The 23,227-nt window shown below is 35.9% G+C and overlaps 1 protein-coding gene across 1 annotated transcript in view; it reads left to right on the top strand.

The window, feature by feature from the left end:
- The window catches only part of CPEB3 (cytoplasmic polyadenylation element binding protein 3), a 218,799-nt gene that overhangs the window by 156,786 nt on the left and 38,786 nt on the right, over positions 1–23,227 (top strand). The window contains 1 exon segment of the mRNA XM_074295863.1: positions 12,017–12,135. Coding sequence (XP_074151964.1) covers positions 12,017–12,135 — 119 coding nt within the window.

The following is a 23,227-nucleotide window of genomic DNA, read 5'->3' as shown; positions in this document are numbered from 1 at the left end:
ACTGACTGGTGGGATCTGAACCACCTGTCCGCACATTCTTAAAATATTCCATTTGACTAATAAGCTTTGCTTCTGAAAAGTTTTACCCATAAAACTACAGATAATATGTGGTAACTGAGATAATTTTGTTTCAGAGAGTTATTTTCCCTGCAGTTACTTGCTTATTAATGACCTCTGGCATTTGTTTCTTGCAAGAAAGAGCAGTAGAAAGAGACTCAGTTTCTCTACTTAAGCATTGTGAGACAGCATTATGAGGTGGAAAGAAGAGTGAATTTGAAGGCTTGGGCACTTGCCTGACACTCGCTTTCTTCAGCTGTCAAATGAGAGGAGTAAAGTAGATCATCTTTGAAACTCCTTCCAGCTCTAATGTTGTTGCTTCTATGATGTATAATTTAAGGTCTAATATAAAATATGTAGAGATAACTGGAGAAAAATAGTAAAATACTTGATGATAGTATTCTAAATGCAAGTTATAGTTATTATAGTATCCTGAATGCAAGAGATCCAGGGAACACCTACCCCTGGCCCTTTCTTTATTATTTAATCAGAAAGGCTTTATGAACTTGCAGAGCTGGGCCTAGGAAAGCATTTCATTAGTTGGATAAAATCTGGGAGAAGGCTGATTAGCAGGCATATTTTTGTCCTTAAGATATTAAAGATGCCAGCCAACTACAGTGATCAGGAATACAAATGGATGGAAGATTCTAAAGTAGAAATTGAAAGGTCATCTAATCTGCTCTTATCTCATATAGTTGTTCTGATTAATGATTTTAAAAATAAGAGTTGGTCATAATTGAATATCTACAGAAATGAACATAATGAAGGAGAGAATAAACCTTGGTTGTGGCATTTAGAAGAATGGGAGAGTAAACACATCTAGCAGAGGAAAAGAAATTAGGTAGTAATACAAGTGACCAATCAATCACCCTACTTTAATTCTTCAGATGTTTCATGGTTCATGCAGGTGGCTCATTCCTTTCTTTGGTATGTATCACACCATGCTTCCATGCCTTATTAAGATGATCTCTGTAAGTTTCTTTTGCCTCAAATTTTCATTATCTTTCTGTCAGTCAAACTTTCGGTGATGGTCTTCTCCAAATTGATTAAGCCATTCTCAGAGCCTTTCTACTTTGGTCCAGGGGTATATGTACTTATTGTACCTCAGTATTTCAGCATCACCTCCTTGCTGCAATGAGATTTGAGGAGAAAAATGGAGAAGCAAAAAAGGAAGAAAAGGTGCAGGAACAAGTATTAGGGGAATTGGGAAGGCTGAATTATGCCAGTAAGATTAAATATGTTATAATCATAAAAGCACTGAAGTCAGAAAGTATTCTAAGTTTTTTTTCTTTCTTGATAATAATAAAAATGGCTTTGACTCACTTGGATGAAGAAGCAAATTACAGGTATATAATGGATGGAAGATGAACATTCCTGACTTTGCTACATTCAACAGGAATTTCAGAAAGCACACTACATTTAATGGTCTTATAAAACACATGCTTCATCTATATAGTAGCAAAAAAAATTGAAGTGGAGGGATGGATTGTTGATTTCATCTTCTTGAAGAGGCTGAAGACATTTTTGTTGAAACTAAAGTATTCAGCCATATTGATAGTCAATTTGGTCGGGTCCTTTAGCAGCCCAGATTGTTTCTCAACTTAAAGATCAGGAAATATAGCCACCAAAAGCAACCATTTCGACTCATAAATGGATCTGTCCATAGAAATGTTTTCTTGAAACCTCCATAATCTCTTGTGTAGGGCCCCCAAAAGTTGTTTACATTTTTCAAACTTGGTTGGATGTATATGTAGCCAAATAGATGAATCATACTGAATCATAGAATTCAAGGATGTGCATTGGTGCTTCATCTATCACTGACATCATATTTCTCCTTATAATGACCTCCACACCATCTCCATCTATTAGAATTCTGTTTTGATTCATCTTAGTTGCTCTCTCTTCCACGAATGTTCCTTGAGTACCGTCTCCCAGTTCAAAAGTGCTCTCAACTTCTTTGTCCTTTCATGTCAATTTGTTCATATCTCTTAGACTGGTTATTATACTTTGCCTTGTATTACTTATGGTGCACATATCTCATTATCTCTTACTAGATCATAAACTGCCCAAGCACAAGGACTATATGGTTTTTTATCTTTACATCTCTCTTAGCACACAGTGTTTTGCTCAAATATTTAACCAAAAGAGAGTGTACCAAATGGCAGTTAAAGTTCTGTGAATAGAACACTTTGTTCAAGATTTGTTCTTTGAGAAAATATGAGACCAGGGTGAGAGCCCTAAGGTACTCCCTAGCCTGTAGAAATTGGACCAAAGAAGATGTTGGGAGTGGCCTGAGAAGCAAACCATGTAAGTCTAATAAAGAGGCTGAATTCAGAGAAGACTTTCAGGATAGAGGTGCTTGTATCTAAAATTATTAAGAAATTTAGAAAGATTAAGATAAGAGTATACACTTCAGGTCTTTTGCTATAATTGATGAAATAGATGCAGGTTCTTTGCAATGGCAGAGATGAACGGAGTTGGATATTAGAAAATCCCAAACCTTTCTTCTATATGAGTGTACCCTGCAATGAGTTAAAGTTCACCAGAAACAGATCAAATAATATTTAGCCACATTTAATTCTATGGTAGTGGAGGATAAATCCTTTTAAAAGCTTGGATACTCTCTTGTTATTGTTATTCAGAATTAGAACAGGTTTGAGTAAGTTAGCTAGAATAGAGATGAAAGTCTATTGAAAGAAATTACTAGCAGCAAATTGGTTTAGCTTCAGGAAGGAACTCAAGAGTTCAATTGTTTGTTATCAAGACTTTATTTTCTTCTATATCTTAGAAATCTTTTTTAAAAATTAATCTTACAAATGGGAAATTTGCAGGCAGTAGCACCATTTCCCCAAAATAATCAAATTCTATCTTATGTAATAGTGATAGGTTAAATCTAATATTTGGATTTTAGGGCCTTCCAAACACTTTTTTAACACAGTCAGGAGGAGATGAGTGTATGCGGGTTTGATTCTTTCTGGTGAACTTAGAAGAAAAGACATGGACAAGAATTTTAGCAGAATAGGCAGGAATGTATGAGTTGTCATCTGCATCATTGGAAGAAACATTCAAATCAAAAAAGATCACAATAAGATCAATTTGCATAAAATATTAAACCATCTTAAAGTCATCCCAAGTCTTTGAAAGTCAGATTGCCTTTTTATTTTATTTTTTTACATATTTAATTTATTAATTTTATAATTATAATTTTTTGACAGTACATATACATGGGTAGTTTTTTTTTAACAACATTATCCCTTGTATTCACTTTTCCAAATTTCCCTCTCCCTCCCTCTCCTCCCTCCCCTAGATGACAGGCAATCCCATATATATTAAATGTGTTACAGTATATCCTAGATACAATATATGTGTGTAAAACCAAATTTCTTGTTGCATGGTAAGAATTGGATTCCGAAGTTATAAGTAACCTGGGTAGAAAGACAATAGTGCAAACATTTTACACTCCTTTCCCAGTGTTCCTTCTCTGGGTGTAGCTGTTTCTGTCCATCATTGATCAGCTGGAACTGAATTGGATCTTCTCTGTGTTGAAGATATCCACTTCAATTAGAATATATCTTCATACAATATCGTTGTTGAAGTGTATAATGATCTCCTGATTCTGCTCATTTCACTCAGCATCAGATCATGTAAGTCTCTCCAAGCCTCTCTGTATTCATCCTGCTGGTCATTTCTTATAGAAGATTGCCTTTTTATTTCTGATTCTGGGAAAGCTTCTCTTGGCTTCCATTGGTGATTTCATTATTCCTTGACTTTATTGAGGAACAATCCCAAATTTGAAATGAAAAATGTCTCTGAAGGGGAAACAATACAAGTTTTAAAAAGTAGATTATTCAAGAAATCATCTAGGAACATTTCACAAAACAGCAAACATGGAAATAATGAGCAAGAGCCCACGATCAATCCCATATATTGGGTTGTTAGAACCAAGACTCAATTAACTTTAATTTCAGGGAGAAAAACCTCTCCATTTGCTATGTGAATTGTGGAACAGAGAAACTGAGTTGTCACACTTCAATTATCAAATAGGGGAAGAACAATGCTTTTCATATTTGAATAAACCTGTTTCTTACACAAAGGAATATGATATTATGAAAAGAACACTCACAGATCTACTACTTACCACTTATGTGACCTAAAGCAATTCATCTTGCCTCCTTAGGGTTCAGTTTCCTCATCTCTAAAATGAAGGTTGAACTAGATCATTTTAAAGATCATTCTCATCTCTAAATACTTTAAAATATCTTTTAAAAAATTTGCCAGTTGCCACAGTGCTCTCCTCACCTGTATGACATATTATTGACAAAATAAGACTTGGAAGTTGATAATTTTTTTTATGAAAGAGCCATATATAATTTCTGAACATTCCATTCTTTTCTCAGAATTATCTCTATGGATAGTTAACCCAGATAGTTATCAATATTTGAAGATATGATAAAACTCTTTGAGGCGTCCTTGGATTAAAATTATTGCTGCTTAGTCTCACAGGGCAGAATTGGAAGTAATGGATGGAAGTTGTACAAAGGAAAATTTAGGCTTAGTGTGACTTCCTAACAATTAGAAGTATCTGTAAGTGGAGTCTGGTATCTTGATGTATAATGAGTTTTCCCTCATTGGAAGTCTTCATAAACAAGTTGGATTGTCACTTATTATCTATTACAGAAGGGAGTAACTTTGTCAAGTTGGATCACGTCAGTAAAACTCAAATAGGAACTTAGGAAACCAAATTAACAGTATCTTGATCACATTGTATTTTTATTTATCTTGTTAAACATTTTCCAATTGCATTTTAGTCTGATTTGGACAACATTTTTGGGCTGCTTGAGACAAATAAAGGATGAGTTTGGTAGCTATAGATTAACTAGTTCCCTCCCAAATTTGTCTTAGTCACTATTCTCATGTCATTAATATTAAATTGCATGTTTTAAAATTTTATCCAAATTAAGATTTCTTTGTTAAGCAACCAGTTTCTTGGAATAGATCAAGAAACATAGTTTTTTTTTTTTTTGGTTTGTTTTTTTTTAAAACACAACTATAAATGGCCGTTGGGCTCATTTGTTGTTTCAGTTGTATATTTTTAAGCAATAATTTTTGCCACTTTGTGGTGAAGTTTTTAGGAGAGTGCTAGTAATGTTATGGTAAAAAGATGCTTTTAGCCTTTTCTTTAAGAATCACTAATGAGTTGGGACCTATTATCTTCAGAAGCAATCAGTTCTGCTTGTAGGTATTATTAGTAATTGAGGAAGTTTTCTTTTATATCAAGTAAAATTTGCCCCCTTTGTGATTTGCATCTGCTATTATTTCACTAGTTTTCCAGGGTATAGCCATTCAGACTTGAAAGTAGTTGTCAGAGTTCCCCTCTACAGATCTCCTCCCCCTTTTCTTTTTTCTAGGCTAAATGTCATCACTTGCATGATTTCTTGCACGTCATGAACCTGGAAGTTCTTCACTACCCTTGTCACAAAGTTGATACAGTAGAAAGAGCACTAGATTTGGAATTAGGGGGCTTGACTTAATGTTCTGACTGCCCTTCTTTCTGTGTGACCCTGGGAAGTGATTTAACTTTTGCACAACATAGGGTCTTCATTTGTAAAACAGAAGTATTGAATGAGGTGGTCTATAAGGTCTATTTCCATTCTAAGGTTATAACTCTGTGTTGTGTTCTCTGAATATTCTTTATCTTATCTATGTACTCCTCAGAATGTGATTCACAGAACAGAAGATCATATCTAGAATTGTCCGTTGGGATCAAACTTAGGAAGGCTGTGACTGAATATTACTGTTGTTGGGAGCAGGAGGGAACAGAAGAATTTTGTACATGAGGATTGTTTTTAATGTAGGTATGATAATATATAAGGAATTTGTCATCATAATGATGACTAAACTGTATGACTACAAGCAAACCTCTTAACCCATTTAGTGCCTCAATCAGCTTTCCAAGACAAATTGATCATGATCTCTATTAGTGGAGAGAGTTTCTATGATGGGAGTTCCCCATCCTGAGGAAATCATAAGCCCTTTTCAGCGCAATAATGCTGAGCTCCCAAAGTAAAAATGAGTGGTAGAATTTGCTATAAGACCACATAGTTTGGAGTAGCAAGAAGCACAGAATATTACAGTGGAAAAGGAGAATATTAGGAGTCAAGGAGCTTGTGTCCAAATCTTGGTTCTGCCACTTAATTACTTAACTTCTTTGATCTTCAGTTTCTTATCTATAACATGGAGATGGAGGGAACAGGATATAGATTAACTAATTAAGGTTCTTTCTAGTTCAAAATCTATACTCCTGTGATGTATTATTCCATGATATGGAACATGAAAATATCTTAGGAACAATTTTCTATCAATCTCCAAGACTTAAACTTTTGGAAAATACTTTCTGATTTCTTACCCTAAAACTTGACACCAAAGTTTTCTCCTTTCTTTATTGAAGGGGTTCAGTGTTTTCATCTTGCTGAATATTAAGGAGAGAACTGAATCCATTAAGAATAAAGATTTTTATTATAATCATAAAAATTTTTACTAACAGAACCAAGCAGAACCTGAATTATTTGTATAATTTATTTTCTCAATCCCAACTCTTCTTCTTAGTTCCCTGTTTCTGTGGATGGCATCCTTCTAATCACCCAGATTTAGAACCTTAGTTGTGTTCAGTTCTTGACTCTAGCCCATCCCCTCCCCAAATATATAATCAGCTCTCAAGGTGGAGGTAGAATGGTATCAAAATTTCTCACGTCTGTCTCTACTATGAAGGATACCATTTTAATTCAAGGTCCCACCTGAACCTACAGCTAGATCACCATGTAAATCATGAATCCCCTAAACAAGTTGCATATATTTGAATTCACATTATTCAAAGTTAAAAATTAGACAAAATAGGGTAATTGGTGTTTTTCCAATAATTTCCTCTATTTTTTCCTCCCTTATGTTTAATGATTGTGAAAGAAGCAATGGCTCACAAAGAATCACTATTAAGTCATGGGACCTGCTTTACCAGTCTATAATGATAGCATCTGTCAGTATCTATTTCCTTGTCCCCTCATTCCAGTGATCGATGGAGACTTTTTTCCCCTTGACCCACTTCTCTACTCTCATTTCCTTGTTCCTCCTTCCTCCTTAAAATATATTACCACGACACTTCTCCAATACTCCTTTTTACTCTGGTTATGTGACTAGTGTAAAAAATAAGATAGGGCAGAAATTGTATAAGGAGGAAGTATTTTCATTACTTAATTTAATAAAAGAATTTGATTTTATTAACTAAAAATCATTGTTCCTAGTGCCAAAACCTGAAGGTTAAGGAGCTAAAGCTTTTTTCCCTCCTTTGTAATAATGATTCAGCAAGTGACAATTGCTGAATTTTCCTTATGCCACATGACTAGTTGGTAGGGATAAGCATCATATTTCTACAGGCCTTTGTAAGAAACCCAAAGCACTATGTATTTGATCCCTATGTTAATGAAATCACCTCTGTTTTGTATCTCTTCCTCCCAATTCCTAGGGCTTTTGGTATATAATTGCTTTGAAATATTGAGGAAGTTAGCTTTGCTGATGGAGATGTTTAAAACAGGAAAGGGGAGTCAAATTTATCATTAGTTTTCTTTTGCTTTCATATAAGCTAATATCATAGGTATGAGGTGGTACCTCAAAGTTGTTTTAATTTTCATTTCTCTAATCAGTAGTGATTCGGAACATTTTTATGCCCATAAATGGCTTTGATTTCTTCATCTGAAAACTGCCTGTATTCTTTGACCATTTATCTATTGGGGAATAATTTGTATTATAAATTTGACTCAATTCTTCATATACTTGAAACATGTGGTTTTTAATAGACACCGTATTAAAAAATTTTCCCTAGCTTTCTGCTTTCCTTTTAATCTTGTTGCATTGGTTTTGTTTGTGCAAAAACTTTAAATTTAATATCACTAAATCATTCATGTTATATCTCATAATGCTTTCTATCTCTTATTTGATCATAAGTTCTTCCCTCATCCTTAGATCTCATTAAGCTATCTCATGTTCCTCTAATTTGGTCATGGTATCCCCTTTATGTCCAAATAATTTGCCCACTTTGATTTTATCTTGGTATACAATGTGAGGTGCTGGTCTATACCTAGTTTTTGCCAAATACACTTTCCAGTTTTCTGAGAAGTTTCTGTCAAATAGTGAATTCTTGTTCCAAAAGCTTAGATCTTTGAGTTTATCAAGCAGTAGATTATTATGGTCATTTACTACTGTGTATTATGTACCTAGTCTGTTCCACTAATTCACCATTCTTTTTCTTAGCCAGTACCAGATTGTTTTGATGATTACCTCTTTATAATACAGTTTGATTTCTGGAATGTCTCCCAACCATTTTCATTCAATAATAGTCAGAAATTTCTGGTTGTATTTTTTTTGCTCCTCCTGAAAGTTATGACTGTCCCTCTCTATAACACATATAACATATAACACAATGATAACAGCTGCCCAGATTCTGGAATGAAGGCCCAGATTCCTTTACACCTTATCTTCTCTTATTGGTCTGAGATTAACTCAGCTAACTAGTGATTCAGGAGATGCCCAGGAGAAATGGGCAGAGGTAAGAGAGATATTTTTGCAGAAATGACTGGGTTAATGGGATGAAGAGGACCGGGAGCCATATATAAAACTGAGCCAGACTTTTTTTTTTTTTATATGATAGTTTGTCACTATCTCTGAGAAGCACTCATAGAACTAGATGAGCCAAGGTGCTGCTTTTAATCAATGCAGGACTTTGGTAAAAGAGCCCCTCTATATATATAACCTTATAAAGCCATAGGTTCTTAGAAGCCCCACTGAGATCTTGATGAGTCTGACTTTTTTGTGATATTTGCCTTTTATAATAAAGATGACTTTAATATTCTCTTTGATAAGAGAATTATTCCCACATGAATTAGACATACTGAATCTTTAATAGCTTCCTCAAGGTTTGATAGGTTGATGCCTTTTGCAAGAGAAGATGCTAAGTAACTGAGGATTATCATTTTCTGCTTTGCAACTGAAGTATTTATATTTTTATATTATTTATACACACATGCATGCTTATATATGTATGTGTATAAAGCTTTCATATCCACTTTTTAAAAATTCCTAACTTGCCTAACTTTGTCCTCTGGAAGCAGTTTTGAATTTCTGACTTATTTAGCCTGAACATCAGTTTCCTAGTTCCTGTCCCAGCTTTCTATTTATTCAGGGTCATGTGTCCATTTACTATCCCTGGCAGAAATGCTGCCACCCATGCTTTTTGCACTATTGACATACTCCCTCTTGTTCCATTGGCTGAATCCTGGGGAATGGCATATAAATGAGTGAGTTTGTCTTTCAGTGAGGTTATTATCAGTATATATTGGTCAAGAGATAGGAGAGTTCTGGAAGATAGATAATTAAGGAAAATAGTCATTTCTCTTAGACATGGAAGATTTTCTGAAGAAGCTAGCAGCATCTCAAGGGCAATTAAATTGATGAGAGAAGGTCAGAGCTTATTAGCCTGGGATGAGGCAGAAATATGTTTTAAGAGAAAGGTTTAAAATGTGTAGGAAGATCACATGATGATGTTCAATGTAATTGAAAGAAGAGGATGAAGTGGACACAATTGGGTGATGGCACTTGGAATTAATAATAATAAATGGGGCATTAGTAAAACTGTCCTAAAGTGTTAGTCACAATCTTTTTTATTGTAAGAATCCCTTTTTAGTATCAAAATTATACAAATGTCACCAAAATTGTTGGTTTCTCTTGGGAAAATATGTGATAAGCAATTGCTACTCTCAGTAATATATTTTAAAATAAAAGTTCTACACAAAGCCTTAAAAAATGAATGTTAAAATTATTTTTACATGAATTTGGGAAAATATTATTGAGGAAAAAAATTTTAGTGGATGGAGCATTGTGTCTGAAATTAGAGATTCCTAAATTCAAATCTTATCTCAGATTCTTACTGGTTATGTAAACTGGGGAATTTTTAAAAACATCTCTGTGTATCATGTTCTTATCTATAAAATGAGCAGGCTAGACTTAATAATTTGTATAACCTTTTTTAGCTCTCAAATGTCTTTTAAAAAAATGTCATTGCTACTTTTCAAAGACCAGCTAATTCCACTACATAACTCTTGCATTTAACAAGGAAGTACAATTAAGCAAATTAAATTGGCCATACTTAACTGTGTATTCCCTATTCTACACTTATTGTCTACTCTATGTCTGGGAAACAAGATGCACTTTTCACCAATCTTCTGAATTCATTGCTGGTTTCAATATTGTTTCTAAATGAATTTCTATTTTGTGAATCACAACAACTTTTATATACACTGGAAGGATAGTTTTGTATATAATATACATATACACATATACATACACACACATATATATGTATATATATATGACACGATTCAGTTTCCTTACCTCTTCCAATAAGTCCATGGATCAAAAATAAGAAACTACTATAGGGAGATTTTTATTTCTGTCTGTGAGGTTAGGAAATGAGAGAGTCCGAGGAAGTAGTACTAACAAGCCATCACAAACCAAATTAATAATGTCTGCAAGATGGAGAAATTGGAGATTAGTTGAAAACCTTAAGGAATAAATAACTCATAAGTGTTCTCAAATTCTTCAGAAGCCCTGTCAACATGCAAACTATTTATATGTTAATTATCCACCATTCTTATGTCCTCAGACTATGAATTTGTGTATCTGAAAGTAATTAAAATTTTTTTCAAAACCTACAAATCAGACTTTAGTTGCTTTAGGCTAGCATTATAAATTAATGAAATTTATACACAAATTTACATATAATTTATGTATCTGTACATACATGCATTTAAATGTATAGATGGTTTGGGTGTGTTGTATTGAAGGTAAAATTTATTTGAAGGTAAAAACTTCTAGAACTGAAGGACTTATGATGCAAAGGATTATAAAAGGGGAAGGAAAATATGAAGGACTTCAAAGCTTCTCCCTTATGATGTCCTTATAAGTCCTTATGAAGGACTTATGATGCAAAGGATTACAAAAGGGGAAAGAAAATTATACTCAAGGGGGAAAATAATATATTTAATAAAGGGTAATATGAATAAATCTTTTTTGTAGCCCTTTACAAAAACTACAAAGTTTACATCTGAAAACACCCTTGTGCAAGTTTGAGATCTGGGGATATACCCAGATCTGTCTATGTACTAGTAGATTGGTCTCAAAATGTACATACACTATTGCTAAGGAAGGTAACTAGGAAGACAATGAGAAGTTTTTCCCAATGGTTTTTATATTTTTACTCCTTCAGAGCAGGTGTCTCAGATTATGATCACTTTTCCTATCTAGGAACTTAGTTCAGAAAAGGCCAGAAGAGAGAATTTTGTTTTAGTACTGAACGCCCCTATCTCCCTGGTAAACTCTCGGTACTCCTATTCTACTTGGAGAATGTCCATTTGGGTACTTCCCTCCACTAAGAATCAGTAAGGAGATGAAGCAGTGAGATGGTGTCTTTTTAATTTATTGGGGGAACAATTGAAACCTTTTTTTAAAAACACCAAATATATATACCCAATATACTCCACTCCTGGCCCTAACAAAGAAAAACAATTGAGCATAATAAACAGAAACTGTGGCTCTATCTTTTAGCAATAAACAGTGGATTTTTCACTTGTGTGATTTCAGGGGCCTTAGGAAAAGAAAGCAAAGAAAGGAATCATTCCAAAAGGAACTTTGAAACTATGGAGCTAGATAGAGTTTGGGAATTAGCTAGATAATGGCCAGTCCTGGCCCTTGGTTAAAGAAAGTATCCATGAGATCAATTTAGTAAAATATCCATTGTAAGTTTTAAAGTCTCTGTGCTATTTATGATTCTTAGGAGGGTAAAGTTAAAAAAGCCTTTCTCTGATGTATTTGCTGATTTCCTCTTTCTCTCCTTTTTGATTTGTTTCTCTCCAAGGCTATGCCTTTCTGCTGTTCCAGGAGGAAAGCTCAGTACAAGCTTTGATAGATGCCTGTCTAGAAGAAGATGGTAAACTTTACCTGTGTGTGTCAAGTCCCACCATAAAAGATAAACCGGTAAGTAATCCTCAGCCAGCTGTTCCTTTGTTCATTCCAGAGTGCATGTGGACCTGAAATGAATGGATGCTCTTCTCCTCTTTGGAACTGTATCACTTGATACTGGGATCCTCTTACCCAGGATAATATTTGCATGCAGCAGAATTGCAGCTTCGGTGTTGAAAAGCTAATGGCAAATTATTGAGGACTTTCTGCTTCCTTTGGATCTCTCTCACTCTATAAATAGTTATTTCATGGTCTCTTGTTTTAGGACTCTAGTGTTAAAATGTAGATTGAAGTAATAGTGATCTTCAGCATTCTTGGAAACTATCTTATATAATTTGATCAGAACAGCATTAAAAATATAATCATAATCATTAATATTTACATGCTTATATATGTAGCTCACTTTTTTACATTTTGTTCAAAGTCATTTACATAGACCTCATCTTTACCCTCTAGAAACTCAAAGTATTAGACATATATCAATATTGGCCAGTGTCGTACTTTCTAACACTTGTCAAACTTTTTTAGGACTTAACACTCAGTTATGTAATACAAACCAGGTTTGAGTGCTATCATTTATTTAAAGTCTTTGGCTAGGTGTGTGTGATTGCCTTAGCATAGAGGTTGAGAGAAATTTAGGTGCTAGGAGAGAAAACCTTCCTTTAGTCAAGGAAGGGGGTAGTAGAGAAAATTCAATTTTAAGAGGAGAAAGGAATTTAGGAGAATCGAAAGTATTTGATTATATGACAAAGGAAAGGGATGAAATTATAGGAGCACTGTTTGAAAGCAAACAACCATAAATGGGATATTTTTAATAGAGGGAGGGCCTGTCCGGAAGTGTGAATTGATCAGGGAAATGTGAATTGATCAGCAAGAATAGGCAGGGGATTAAAGAATTCTAGGTTATCTAGGTCAGTTGGTTCAAGTACCTTTGTAGCAGAGGATGAGAATGTAATCTTCAAAGAGTGATCACATTAGATTCCAGGCTTTAGGGGAAGAGAGGTCAATTTACCAATGATCCATAATCATAATTAATTGGGAGGATGATTTGGAGAGGAGTGATTGTAGAACCATAGCATAAAAAGCCAGGAAGTTTATGTTCCCTATGGGAGGATTCAGGAGGAGCAGAGTCATTGGAGACACTTTTAAGGACAGTGGACCTTGATTGAATACTGTGGGCCATGAGCTAAGTAACAAGTTAGTATCTAAGGGCTAATAGAGTGGAACAAAGCTTGATGAAAATTGTGTGTTGAGTAGAGGTCAAAGTAAAGGAGATAGAAATGCAGTTTAGGGTTGATTGGTGAGTTTTAAGTTTTGGAGCTAGAAATAGAGCTTGGTCTAGGTTCATGAAGTAAAAGGCAGGAAGGAGCTTGTATTTATCTCTCATCTGAATAGCGTGGAAGAATATCTGAAAGAACCTGAGGATTTCAGCAAAATGGCTAAATGCTGGGAGATGGTTTGTGTTACCCTTTAGGTCTATGACAGAGAAAATGATTTAATATCAGCTAGTGTTTGATTGGAGTAAATGAACACAAATGTGGAGTATTAAAAGGCAATATTTTAGGTAGACTGCCTTTAAAAATCACCCCCCCAGCTTCCCATCTCCATGTAGTAGTGTCTGTGGGCATGAGCTAGGATAAAAGCCTAATTCATCAGCAGAAGAGAACATGAAAGAGACCATGGGTCCAGAGGAGATAGTGTTGAACATGAAGCTTGTTTCTTTATGACTATGGAAAGAACACTTGTGAGGGGAAAATCTGCCTAAGACAAGAGAAACCCGGCTGAACCAGCAGCATATATGAAGGTCCACTTGGTACAGTGAATAGAACAGTGTATTTGGAATCAAGAATCCTGAGGTTCTCATTCTGCCCCCAATATTTATCAGTTCTATCACCGTGGACAAGTCACTTAACTCCAAGCTGCAGCTTGGGAATAAAATAATCATTCTTGTGCTACCCACCTCAAAGATTGTGGTTAAAAAAAAAAAAAGTGCTTTGCAAAACCTGAACTTTAGAACAGTGTGAATTGTTATGCTTAGAATTAAGCCTGCCAATGTGTCATATAGTAAATTCTGTTGGGAAGCCTGAACAGGGTAATGACATTGTCAGAAAGTGTAGCCTTTTTTGCAGGAGATTAGCATAGATAGTTTTTATTGTAAAGAGATCTAATACTATTGATTGCACTGATTCTTGAAAATGTTGGGAGACAGTATGATACAGAGGGAAATAAGCTAACTTTGAAGTCAGAGGGCCTGGGATCAAATGCTACTCAGGCTCATTTGTTCTGTGGGCAAGCCACATAACTTGGGCTGAAGTTTCTCCTAGGAAAATGAGACAGTTGTACTAGAGGGCCTCTGGGGTCCCCTTCTGGTTCTACATCTATGACACTATAATTAGCGGTGTTTTCTATTATAGAAATAACATAGTGTGTATGTATTCTCAGATTTATGTCTTGTATTTTACTTTGGGAGATATTAATAAAGTCTTTACATTGGAGCCCATGGCTGCACATAGCTGGTGAGGATTGTTTTCTCTATTCATGTCTTTATACCCAACACTTAGCATAAAATAGCTGAATGATTTTTTTTTTTAATGGAGAGCATGATTGTTTTCAAACTCTTAAAGGACCACTCTCCCACAACTCTATTCACCTGCTAAGTCTTCATCTTGACCCAGTTTGAGATTCCAACCCCCTGGCCCCACACCTTCCTTCCTTATTGCTCTTCACTCTAGTCTCACAACTACTTTCAGCCTCCTCTGGCTCTGTTTGCCTCCAATCCAAGCTGCTCTTCCTAGTACCCTTTTTAACTGTTATGATCTCCATAAAACCTGCTCACTCCTGTCTAGGCCTTTCATCTATTTCATGAATATACCAGAAGACAGAAGATGGAAACTCCAGCAAAAATTTTGGAGACACACCTCCTTTTCTGTGTGCCTTATCTTTAATTTCATAGATTTCCTTTCCTCTAAGTCCCAGGACTCCAGGGTCCTGATAGCCTTAGTTCCCTCTCCACTGTCATAGCCCCCTCTCAGGCCTGCCATGCTCCAAGTTCCAAAATTACTTTTCAGTTAAATATTTATTAAATACCTATGTCCAGGGCACAGCAGTCCACTTAATTCTTTCCTTCCCTACCCCCATCAAAACTCTAATACTTTCACTGTGAAGCAGCAGAAAGAAGTTTAGATTTAGATTTAACAAGTTTAGTTTCATGTCCTGGCTCTGTGGCTTTTACCTCTCCATTTTGGATAAAATACTGTGGTCCTCAGTTTCCTAAGATATTAAAAAAATTGAGGGAAGTGGGTAGAGAAGGAAAGGAAGGTTGAATTCTCTGAGGTTCCTTCCAAATATATACCTTGATTCTATACAACCCCCTTTTATAAGAATTCCCATTCTTTTTCTGTGAATTAGTTTTATTAGATTGCTTTTCTAATATCTAGCACAAAGATCTAAATGATTGGTAGCTTCCTTCCCCTTCTTTTCACAAATTTCCTGCTCTCAAGCTTTTGTAGTTTTCCTTTTTCCCAACATGGAATGCCCACAACCCAGGCATTTCCTTTCTTTTCTTTTTTTTGTGTGTGGAGAAACAATTGAGGTTAAGTGACTTGCCCAAAGTGACACAGCGAGTAAGTGTCTGAGAACAGATCTGAATCCAGGTTCTCCTGACTTCAGCACAAATGCTGGATATATATCAAATATTTTTTTTCAAAAATAGTCCTACAGTTTTTTATACAGGTGTTTTTAGAACATTTAGAAGAGGCCCCTCTAATGTATGGTGGATTCACATTGGAGGATTTATGGGAAGATATAATAATAATAATAATAATGTCATTTACATACATTCTTATTTGATTCTCACAGCAAGCCTGTGAGTTTAGTATTAGAGATACTTTTTTTTTGTTTGTACTAGTGAAGAAATCAAGGCTCAGAAGTGGTAACCTACTCATGGTAATGCAACTAATCAGAGATGAGATTTAAATCCAAGTTTCCCGGACTCACCAAATCTAGCTTTCTTTTCATTATGTAGCATTTTTGGGACAAGTGTTGAGCAGGCATGGAAGGCTGTGACTTCCACAAGTAGAGGAAGAGACCACTTATCTAGTCATGTCTCTTTTGTTTCAAGAGACCCTCATCCCAAATCCTCAGGCCCTCTGCAAAATATATTCCCCTAACAACAAGCAAATCTTCTGAATAGAGTGATTATGATCAAGAGTACACATCATCCATTTTATCACTGATTTATTGTTATTGGCAAAGATGAGAGCATGGCAGAGTAGATAGAGAACTGGACTGAGATGCAGGGACTGGGTTTGAACAATGTATACTTTAACTGTAAGTGGACTGCTGTGCCCTGGACATAGGTATTTAATAAATGTTTTAACTAAAAAGTAATTTTGGAATACTAATTTCCATTGGCTTTGACCTCCATTTTGTTGTCTTGTAGTGTGGTAATCATTGTATATACTGATTGTCCTTTTGCCTGTGTTTTTTTTTCCACTTTGTCCAGGTTATGAGTAACTTATAGGTGTACCTTTTGCTCAGGTGCTGGGTGCTAGAGCAAGGGTGGACATTGGAGGAGTCCAGGTCGGGCTTAGTATAAGGCAGAATAACCTTCTCCCCTGATTAGTATAGTTTGGGTGGCAAGCTCTGGGCAAGAAGGTTGTAGCAAAATAAGGAGAATCCATGTTGCCCAGCTTAGAGAATTTGGGGACTGTGGTTGACTCTTGTATAAGTGTGTGTGTGTATGTAACGAGAGAGAGAGAGAGAAGAGAGAGAGACGAGAGGAGAGAGATAAGGTAGGAGGGAAAGGAGTAGAAGACAGAGACAGACAGCAATTGAGTGACTGACCTCTGGGCTCCTCCTGTAATAGATCTCTTGGATATTCTGAAGGGCATCAGAACTGATTCCCATTTCCCTTTCCTCTCCTCCCAACTCTACCCATAAATATTTGTTTTGGTGGTATACAAATAATTCTATTCAAGATACAGTAACTTGGGCAGCTAGTATGAAGTGAGATAAGTTCGGGCTTTGGAAGGAGATATCTTCAGTTTTAGCTTGGCTGCTTACTGTCTCTGTGCTTTTGAAGAGTTCATTCCCCTTAGTTTCCTCATGTGTAACACGAAGAGGTTGTACTAGATGGTAGCTCTGTATCTTTCCAGTAATAAATTCTATTGTTATTAGTTTCTATTAAGTAAAGACAACTAGGTGGTGTAGCAGATAGTTTGCTAAACCTTGAGTTGAGATTGGGAGTTTGAATCCGTCCTCAGATACTTAGTAGCTGTGCTATTCTAGGCAAATCATTTAAACTCTTATGTTCTTCATGTACCTCATCAGTAAAGTGAAGATCATCTTCTATGTGTCAAGGTTGTTGTGGGATCAATTGAAAAAAAGTTTGTAAAGCTCTTTGCAGACCTTACAGCACTGTATAAATACTAGCTATTTTTATGGTTGTTATTGATTTTTATATCTCATTACCATGTAGCACAATAATTATTATAGGGCAAGTGGGTGGCTCAAATCTGGCCTCAGACATTTTACAGGCCGTGTGACCCTATTTACCTCCATTTCCTCATCTGTAAAATGAAATGGAGAAAGAAATGGCAAGCCATTCCAGTATCTTTGCCCTTTTAACCCTAAAAGGGATCATAAAGAATCAGACACAACTGAAAAATGACTAAGTCACAACAAGCTCAGCAATTATTAAGCATATTATTCCTTCAGTGTTATTTGGCTACAATACTAAAGCATAATTTATATATCCAGTCATGTTGGTTTGTGGGTCATAGAGAATTATTGTCTGTAGTTGGGTAGATGAAGAGGCAGTGAATGCCCTAGGAGTAGAAAGGTCCATTTATTGTTCCTTCAAACTCTTTTCACTGTTCTTTCCTCTCTTGATTCCATTTAGATATTTTCCATGTCTGCTTTGTAGAGGGCACTGATCTAGGCTCTGGGAATCAGGCACATTTTGAGGATAATAGAAAACATATTTATGAAGAGATAAGCATGACATCATGCAGAATTGTTAAACATGCAGCCCACCATACTAAGATTAAAATGTAATTGAGAAGTGATTAACAAAAATAAATAAAAATACAATAAAACATGTTAATATGCGGTTTTCTAAGTCAATATGTGGCTAGCAGGGATCACTATTTAGGGTTTCTGTTATGTTCTTACTAAGTGCTAATGAGATATTAGGTTCTTACTAAGTGCTAAGTCGGTACTTGACAATTCTCTAGTTCCTGCCTTTCCTGGGGAAGAGCTTGCATGCTTAGGAGGAACAAGTTCATTGGTTGAAGTAGTTCTTCCCAGAAGCCCTTGCATTATCCCACGCCCATTCTCTGGGAGGAGAAAGAGGGCAGCTCTGGGGGAAAAAGGGAGTTGTTTCTGGACCAGACTTGAGGCTGCTCTCTGCAGGAAGGGAAGTTGGCTCCCTACAGGAAGAAGAATCTGTCTGAGAGATTTGAGTTGACACAGCAGATCTCCTCCCAGAGAGCGATCGGCAGCTTCTGGAGACAACAGCACATTACAGGTTTCAATTTGGTATTAGGGATAGGGGACCTAAAATCAGGAGGACCTGAGTTCAGTTTACCACCTCCAGCATTCTCTAGCTTTATAATCATGACCTCTGTCATCTTCAGTGTCCTTATTTGTAAAATGGGGCTAACAACACCATAGTACCTAACTCACAGAGTTGCTAAGAAGATCGGCTTCATATGAAGTCAGTAGAACAATAAAAAATAGCCAGGCTAATAGGAACCAATTGACATTGTGACTCTGTCCTGAGCTCTGTGGAGCTGATCTGAGAAAGGCATGCCATAGTGGTTGCCATCCCCATTCACGACTGAGACCCTCTGACTTTCTGTGGCATTATACACATGCTGTCCTTCAGGCTGACTGATACTTCTTTGCCCCAGGACAACAAAATTTAGAGGACATCACTGGAACTTTTACTCCTTTATTGGGTAGAAACAATCGAATTTTATATCTAGCTAGCAAGAAAAAATAGTTAAAACGGGAGCTACGTGACAGCATGCTTCTTCCACAGAACCCTTTTGGCCACACTCCAGGTGAGCTCCTCCATGACGCCTGATCTTACTCTTTTCCAGAAGCAGCCTTCAAGACCCTCAGTTTAACTTCTACCCTAGGGGAATCTGAGGTCTCTTTTCTCCCTCTTTTCCTTCCTTTTCCTCTAATACCTGAACTTGTCTGGAAAAGTTATTTTGGGAATGCCTTTGTTTGTATGTATATGTGTGTGTGTACACCTCTATGAATGCAGCTAATAATACTATTTTTTAAAGAACAAAATATGACCACATTCATTCTTGTTCAATCCTCATTAAAACTCTGTGATATAGGTGGGTTGTACTATTCTCATTTTATGGATGGAGAAACTGAGGCTAAGGGGTAAGATGGCTAACCCAAAGATACAGATGTAGTAAAAGGTAAAGTCAAGACCTGGGAAAGTGGATAATACACACTCCATTTACTGAATCCTAAACCCATGCAGAAATCTTAAGCCTAAATAAGAAAATAAGAAACAAGAAACAGATAGAAAATCTTCTATAGCAACAAGTGAAGGTTGGAAAAGAACCTCATGGGTCTTTTAAAGCCAAATTTAATAAACTTCTTACCCCACACAAAAGTAAGGCATAAATATACTCTTGATATTTTCCTACCCCAAGTTCTTCAGACAGTGTACTTAAATATTGTGTGGATTCTGACTGCTCCAAATTGATTGTTTGACTTTAACCAAGTATCTTTAATTTATCTTGACCTAAATGTGAGGGTTGGACTAGATCTTTAATAAACTTTCTAATTGGAAAAACTTATTCTAGAATATAAATGTTTTCTTCTTGACTTCTTATTTCAACAAAAAAGCCAGTTTTCTTATTTGGTTTTAAAACTTTTCTTTTAATATTCCATATAGAATGATGGATTTAAACTCAAAGGTAGGTCTAGGTTCAAATGGCAGCTCTTCTACTTAGCTGTGTGATGATGAGCCAGGGACTTAATTCACTGAACCTCAGGCCTTCACGTGTAAAATTGGGATGATATCTGCACTGTGTGCTTCAGAGGTTTGCTGTTATTAAAGTGCTTTTAAGATAATAAAGTACTTTATAACATAGTTGTAGTGAATGCTGGCCATCTTAAAATATTTGAACAAAAAAACCTGATGAACCAGGGTTTTCTTCACTTCATTCCTTAAACAGTTATTAAGCACCTATTGTGTACAAGGTACCTTGATTCTCTTTTGGGAAATATGACGATAAAGATGAAATATACCCTTCCCTCAAGGAGCTTACATTCCACTGGAGGGAGAAGGGAGAATACAACATATACACAAGTAAGTATAAAGTAGGTGTTAACATTCCCCAATTGAGAAGGATATGAACAGATAATTTTCAGACAATGAAATTAAAGCCATTTCTAGTCATATGAAAAAATTCTCTAAGTCACTATTGATTAGAAAAATGCAAGTTAAGACAACTGTGGGGTACTACTTCACACTTCTCATTGGCTAAAATGACAGAAAAAATGATAATGATAAATATTGGAGGGGATGTGGGAAAACTGGGACACTGATACATTGTTGGTGGAATTGTGAACTGATCCAACCATTCTGGAGAGCGATTTGGGACTATGCATAAAGGGCTATTAAAACTCTGTGTACCCTTTGATCCAGCATTGTCTCTCTATTAGGTCTGTATTCCAAAGAGATCATAAAAAGGGGAAAGGACCAACATGTGCAAAAATTGTTGTAGCAGCCCTTTTTTGTAGTGCCAAGGAAGTGAAAATGGAATAGATGCCTATCAGTTGGGGAGTAGCTGAAGAAGTTATGGTATATGAATGTAATGGAATATTATTGCTCTATAAGAAATGACCAGCAGGCTGATTTCAGAAAAGCCTGAAAAGACTTAAGTGACAAGAAAACTTTGTACATAGCAACAAGAAAATTTTATGATGATCAACTATGATAGACTTGGCTTTTTTCAACAATGAGGTGTGATACAAGGCAATTCCAATAGACTTGTGAGGGAAAGAGCCATCCACATCCAGAGAGAGAACTATGGATACTGAATGTGAATCAAAGCTTAGTATTTTCACCTTTTGTTGTTGTTTGTTTTTTTTCTTTCTCTTGTTTTTTCCCCCTTTTGATCTGATTTTTCTTGCACAGCATGACAAATATGGAAATAGGTCTAGAAGAATTGCACATGTTTAACCTTTATTGGATTACTTATTATATAGAGGAGAGAGGCAGGAGGGAAGGAAGAAGAAAAATTTGGAACACAAGATTTTAAGCAAAAGGTGAATGTTGAAAACTACTGCATGTATTTGGAAAAATTAAAAAAAAACAACTATAAAAAGCAACATGCTAAGTAATATTATATAGTTCTAAGAGTGAGACAGTCTGAATCAGTGGGGAAGCAGAGGTTGAATATGTAAAGGCTGCCTGAAAGAAAGGGCACATGAGCTGGCTTTTGGAGGAAAGCTGAAGGACAACTTAGTCCATCAGAGACTTTTATGGGTGGTGTTAACATCAGTCAGTCTGTTTGTGAGCCAAATCCCTTTCAAGCCAAATTTAGTGTTCACAAAGAGCTAATAATGACCTGAAAGTGTTCCATTCATCCCCAGATTATCCCTCAGATCCTGGAAGACTTTCTCTTCCTGGATTGCTATCCTTGACACTTTTTATAGCTGGGATAAAGTTACTTAATGCAAGAGGTGCAGAAGTGATTATATTAGTGCATTAAAACATGGGAATGATGAGAGTGGATGCATATTTGGAGTATGGCAAATGGATAACTATCCTATGAAAACTATTTGAATTTTCTACAACATTTCATAGACTATCCTGTTCTTTTCTTTTTTAAGAGGAGCTGATAATTTATGTTCACTCTTTCCAAGTGGCCTAAAAAATAACTGGACTCTCCATTAAAAAGCACTTGTTTAGGCTCTTTGGGCAAGACAGCATCACTTCAGCCACATGGATTTGGTATTTCCTGTCTCTCCTCTTCCTGTATCTCTACTGTTCACTCTCATCAAGGAAGAAGTTAGGAGGTCACGCTGCAGTCCTGGCATTCAAAGACACTAGCAAGACAGCTGTGGAAGCTGAAGAAACCATTCATACTCAGTCCAAACCACTCTCACAAACATGAATTTAAATCTCTTGAGAAAGGTGTGTGATGATCTTTCAAGACAGCCAGAGAAAAGAAGTTGAAAGGAAAGGGACCTGGGCAAATGGCCATTAAGACTGAATTGCAATTAGGAAATCTTTTTGTGCTGAAGTTCAGGCATGAGGGGAACCCTTGCAAATGAAAATCAACACATGCCTCCTTGATTTGTATACTCCTTCTGACATTTTAACAGATAAATTTTATCATCTTTAAACCAGGTGTAAAATGACTTATCACTTTTAACAAATTATTACAGTGTTTAAAAAATAGTACTTGTTTAGGAAAGCTCTTCATTCACAGCAGTAACCATGGCAGGTAAGCATGGAATATGAATATGGAGCAAATGTGGAAAATGAGGATATAGTGAGATTTGTCACTTGCTTGTAGTTCTTGGCTAATAAGTCAGAGATGAGACCAGGACTAGGGGTCTTCTCACTTAAGATACTTAAAGAATTCTTCGTCACATTTGGGATTACGAACAGAGCTGATTAGAATGTCACTATCACTTTAGTCTCCAAAATGCACACTCATAAGTGCTTAACTTTAATCCTATTAAAATAACTAAATAAAATTATTTTTAAAATTTGTAAATCCTATTGGAAGATAGGGAGCCAAAATGAACTCCTATATCTGTAGGAACAATATCCTTTGGGCAATTGAGCCCAAGAATAAAGTTACTGAGTGGAGGAAAACAGCCAAGCTTTCCAGGTCGACAGGCAATGCTTGGGAACCCACCTTGTGGTATTGCTATCTCCTGATCATAAGCAGAAATGATCTTTTTGTAAAGTAGCTTATATGGTTTTTCATAAACTATGTATCGTTAACCACCAAATTATCTAGAATACTTTTCATGGTGTAGTTTTTTAAAGGCATGGACTCAGTCTTAGGTTTGGAAGCATTATGTAACAGTATCCAGAGTGCTCTATTTGAAT

Source organism: Sminthopsis crassicaudata, chromosome 2, assembly GCF_048593235.1.
Source record: "Sminthopsis crassicaudata isolate SCR6 chromosome 2, ASM4859323v1, whole genome shotgun sequence".
Classification (NCBI taxonomy): domain Eukaryota; kingdom Metazoa; phylum Chordata; class Mammalia; order Dasyuromorphia; family Dasyuridae; genus Sminthopsis; species Sminthopsis crassicaudata.
The sequence above is the reverse complement of the archived record's forward strand: the minus strand, read 5'-3'. Positions and strand labels throughout refer to the sequence as shown.